General features: G+C 41.5%; 1 protein-coding gene across 1 annotated transcript; it reads right to left on the bottom strand.

The window, feature by feature from the left end:
- Positions 1-1,317: 1,317 nt before the first annotated feature.
- LOC138875942 (uncharacterized) lies at positions 1,318-3,622 on the bottom strand. Its single transcript, XM_070154822.1, has 2 exons — positions 3,181-3,622; positions 1,318-1,346 (listed from the first exon to the last, which is right to left on the bottom strand). Exons 1-2 carry the CDS (start codon positions 3,620-3,622, stop codon positions 1,318-1,320), a joined length of 471 nt encoding a protein of 156 aa, XP_070010923.1.
- Positions 3,623-4,958: the final 1,336 nt, after the last annotated feature.

Here is a 4,958-nt window from a genome sequence, read left to right as displayed (position 1 = left end):
TTTCTGTTATGTTGCACCTGTCAGCTGTTACTGTTTTTGTTAGTTTCTGCCTCCTATTAGAAATTGATTGCTAATAACTTCTTGGGACTGATGAACGTTACAATGTTGTTTGGGACTGCTGTTAGTTGTTAGTTTGTATTAGGTGTTAGCTGTTAGCTGAATTTATAGCATTGTATTAGTTGTTAGATGAATTTATAGCATTGTATTAGCTGTTAGTTTGGGACTATTATGAATGTTAGTTGCTAGATTCTGCTGAATGTTACAATGTTGTTATAGCATTGTATTATCTGTTAGTTTGGGATTGTTATGTATCAGTTAATTGCTAGCTTAAGTTAGCTAATTGTTTGGGACTGTTAGTTCTGATTGGGGCAGTTGTGTATCAGTTAATTCAGCTAGTTGTATCAGTTGTTTCTCTTAGTTGGTATTAGATTGTATCAATAACATTACTTATTAGATTGGTATTAGTTGATTGGGACTGTTTCTATTTATGCAAAGGGAGTGGCTCACTCATAAAAATCAACCTCTAAAAAGAGATCAAGGCTGACTCCCAAGCATATACTAGTAAGAAGAATGTTAAAGCTAAGGGCGGTAAAGGAAGAAGCAATAGCAACATGGTGCAAAACTCACAAAATTTAGATGTGCAACAATCTCAAGTTTCAGATGTCCAGCATTCTCAAGTTTCAGATGTGCAACAATCTCAAGCAAGCAACAGAGATGCTCTTACTGCATTTAAGAGGCCAAGAGTGGTAGGACATGGAGTATTTGTCAGCAAAAGTGGTTATACATGTGTTGAGGTAATTAGCAGTTTGGTTGCTAGTTTTGAGGTTGCAAGTTAAACTTTATTGTTTGATATCTGTTTTTTAACTTAATTTTCAGCAAGGGAAGCCTGTTAGTAGGGTAATCGACAGTGGAAAGAATAATGGAGCAGTTGAAAGTTCAGCTATAGTGGCCGGTGATCTTGGTTATAAACCAAGTAAAGGCTTGAAATGGAAGGGAAAGCAAGCAATCACAACTAGATAACTTCAACATAGAAGTGCTTTACTACAGTATTTAAGGACAAAATCACCAAAAGCTAATGAAAAAATTGGAGGTGTTTGAGCTTCAACACTACTTTATTGGGAACTGTTGTATGCCGATACTATGATTGTGTTTTGGATAATATTTTTGTGGTGCAAGTTATGATGTAAACTATTAAAACTTATTTTACTTCAATGCACCTTATGGGATGTAATGTAAAACTAGTCAATTGCAGGTCTTTGAGCTCTAATCCAATGTGTTATTTCTAGCTTTTCTTGTGTTTTTAATTATGAGAAAAGATCAAACATATAGCAATGATAGTACATTTCCTAGCATTTGAAACAAAAGCAACAACCAAGTTTCAGATTACACTTCCTAGCATTTGAAACAAAAGCAACAACCAAGTTTCAGATTACACAACACTTCCTAACATTTGAACAACCAAAAATACACATTGAAACATATACTAATAATAAGCAACATCTTTGTCACGACCCCAAATACCCGGTCATGATGACGCCTATCACATTACTAGGCAAGCCAACCCAAACATCGATCATAACCCTTTTCTTTTAATAAACCATTTTCTAACACGGGTTTAAATATCAAATTTTCATAATAAGTGTTTAAAACAACTAAAATATGCGGAAGTCAATAAAAAATAAAACAACACATCCCAAACATCTGGTGTCATGAGTCTAGAGCCTTTAAATACATAACTGACTGTCTAATATATCATAAGTCTAAAAATGTGGAAAAGAACAACATAGGAAGGAGAATAGCAGGGCTGCGGACGCCATGCAACTACCTTGCAATCTCCGGCGACCTCTGAAAATGCTGAGGACTCTCACTCCGCCACTCGGGCACCTGGATCTCAAACCGGTGAAAATACTACTCTGCAACGCCTTTGCCCCTTGAATCGGCCTCCACTCACATCGAATATCCAAGTGATTCCCCTTGAATCCCTCTTCAACCCTCTTAAAAAATGACCAAAAATGGTGCAAATAAACCCCAAAATCGCGGACAAGACGATTATTTAAACCTTCTGCCCATGCCTGATATCCTTCTTCCCAAACGCAGTCAAAGCCTCGCGTTCGCAAAGCACAAAATAACCTTGACAAAAATTCCTCTTTCGCGATCGTGACCTTCCCATCGTGAAAGTGATGCTTCACTCAAACCAACCTTCGCGATCGCGTTCCCCCTCTCGCGAACGCAATGAATAAATTCCCCAGAAGCTCAGTTGCCCATTGTCTTCTACGCGAATGTGACAACACCCCGCGAACGCGATGCACAAATGTCCAGCCCTTTGCGAACGCGGAGCCTTACTCGCGAACGCGAAGGCTTAAATCCAAGCTTCCTCAACTGACCCTTCGCGAACACGAGGACCCACTCGCTAACGCGAAGGTCATTTCTCTGCAGCACTGGCCTGCAATTTTTCGCAGTTCTAAACTTCATGGAATGGTTTGATTGACCATCGGAAACTCACCCGAGGCCCCTGGGACCCCAACCAAACATACCAACATATCCCTTAACCTCATTCAAACTTGTTCCAACCTTCGGAAAGCTCAAAAAAGCATCAAAACACCAAATTCGCATCAAATTCAAGCCTAAGAATTCCAAAATCTTCTAAATTATGGTTTTGATCAAAAACTCAACCAAACCATATCCTAATGACCTAAAATTTTTCACACATATCCCAAATGACACAACGGAAATACTACAACTCTCGGAATTCCATTCCGACACCTATATAAAAATCTCACCTACTAACCGGAAATCGCCAAAAATCTAATTTTGCCAATTCAAGCCTAAATCTACTACGGGCCTCCAAAACTCATTCCGATCATGCTCCTAAGTCCCAAATCACCTCCCAAAGCTAATGGAACCATCGAAACTCACATCTGAGCCCTCAAACACATAAGTCAACATCTGGTTGACTTTTTTCCAACTTAAGCTTCTCAAAAGAGACTAAGTGTCTCAAACATTACCAAATCCTTTCCGAACTCAAACCAATCAACCCGACCACATATAGAACCATTAGACAAAGCAATAAAAAGTAGAAATGGGGGAAACAGAGCGGTAACTCATGAGACGGCTGGTCGGGTCATCACATTCTCCCCAACTTACACAAACCTTCGTCCTCGAACGAGTTAAGAAACATACCTGAAGCCTCAAACATGTGAGGATATCTGCTCCGCATCTCTCGCTCGGTAGCCTCCTCAATGGGCCGACCTCTCCACTGCACTTTCACGGAAGCTATATCCTTTGACCTCAACTTTCTAACCCGACGACCCAAAATAGCTACTGGCTCCATATCATAAGTCAAATTATCATCCAACTGAAATGTGCTAAAATTCAAAACATGAGATGGATCCTCAATATACATCTGAAGCATAGAAACATGAAATACCGGATGCACACTCGACAAGCTAGATGGCAAAGCAAGCTCATAAGCCACCTCCCCAATCCTCCGAAGCACCTCAAAAGGCTCAATAAACCGCAGACTCAATTTACCTTTCTTCCCAAATCTCATGACACCCTTCATGGGCGAAACCTTCAACATAACCTTCTCGTCAACCATGTAGGACACATCCCGAACCTTCATATTAGCATAGCTCTTATGCCTCGACTACGCTGTGCGAAGCCTCTCCTGAATCACCTTCACCTTTTCTAAAGCATCCTGCACCAAATCTGTCCCCAATAGCTAGCCTCACCGGGCTCGAACCAACCAACTGGAGATCTACATCGCCTCCCATACAAAGCCTCATACGGAGCCATCTGAATACTCGAATGGTAGCTATTGTTATAAGCAAACTCTGCAAGCGGTAGAAACTGATCCCATAACCCTCCGAAATCAATGGCATAAGCATGCAACATGTTCTCCAATATCTGAATAGTGTGCTCGAACTGCTTATCCATCTGAGGGTGAAAAGTTATGCTCAACTCAACCTGAGTACCCAACTCTCGCTGCACAGACCTCCAAAACTACGATGTAAACTGAGTGCCCCTATCTGAAATGATGGAAACTGGGACACCATGCAACCGAATAATCTACCGAATATAGATCTCTGCCAACCGCTCTGAAGAATATGTAGTACACACAGGAATGAAGTGCGCGGACTTGGTCAGCTGATCCACAATCACCTAAATAGCATCGAACTTCCTCAAAGTCCGTGGAAGTCTAACTACAAAGTCCATAGTGATCCTCTCCCACTTCCACTCTAGAATATCCACCTGCTGAAACAAGCCACCCGGTCTCTGATGCTCATATTTCACCTGCTGACAATTGAGACACCGAGCTACAAATCCCACAATGTGTTTTTTCATTCTTCTCCACTAATAATGATGCCTCAAATCATGATACATCTTCGCGGCACCCGGATGAATGGAATACTGCGAGCTATGGGCCTCCTCCAGAATCAACTCCCAAAGCTCATCTATATTGGGCCCACAAATTCGGCCTTGCATCCTCAACACCCCATCATCACCAATAGTCATATCTCGAGCATCATCATGCTGAACTCTATCCTTAAGGACAAGCAAATGCGGATCATCATACTGACGCTCTCTAATGCGATCATATAAGGAAGACCGAGAAACCACGCAAGCCAATACCCGACTGGGCTCCGAAATATCTAACCTCACGAACTGATTGGCTAAGGCCTAAACATCCACTGCAAGAGGCCTCTCCCTAACTAGAATATATGCCAAACTCCCCATACTCACCGTCTTTCGGCTCATAGCATCGGCCACCTCATTGGCCTTTCCCGGATGGTACAATATAGTGATATCATAATCCTTAAGCAACTTCAACCACCTATGCTGCCTCAAATTGAGATCCTTCTATTTGAACAAGTGTTGGAGGCTACGATGATTAGTAAACACCTCACAAGACACACCATACAAGTAATGCCTCCAAATTTTCAACGCGTGAACTATGG

Source organism: Nicotiana sylvestris, chromosome 1, assembly GCF_000393655.2.
Source record: "Nicotiana sylvestris chromosome 1, ASM39365v2, whole genome shotgun sequence".
Lineage (NCBI taxonomy): Eukaryota > Viridiplantae > Streptophyta > Magnoliopsida > Solanales > Solanaceae > Nicotiana > Nicotiana sylvestris.
The sequence above is the reverse complement of the archived record's forward strand: the minus strand, read 5'-3'. Positions and strand labels throughout refer to the sequence as shown.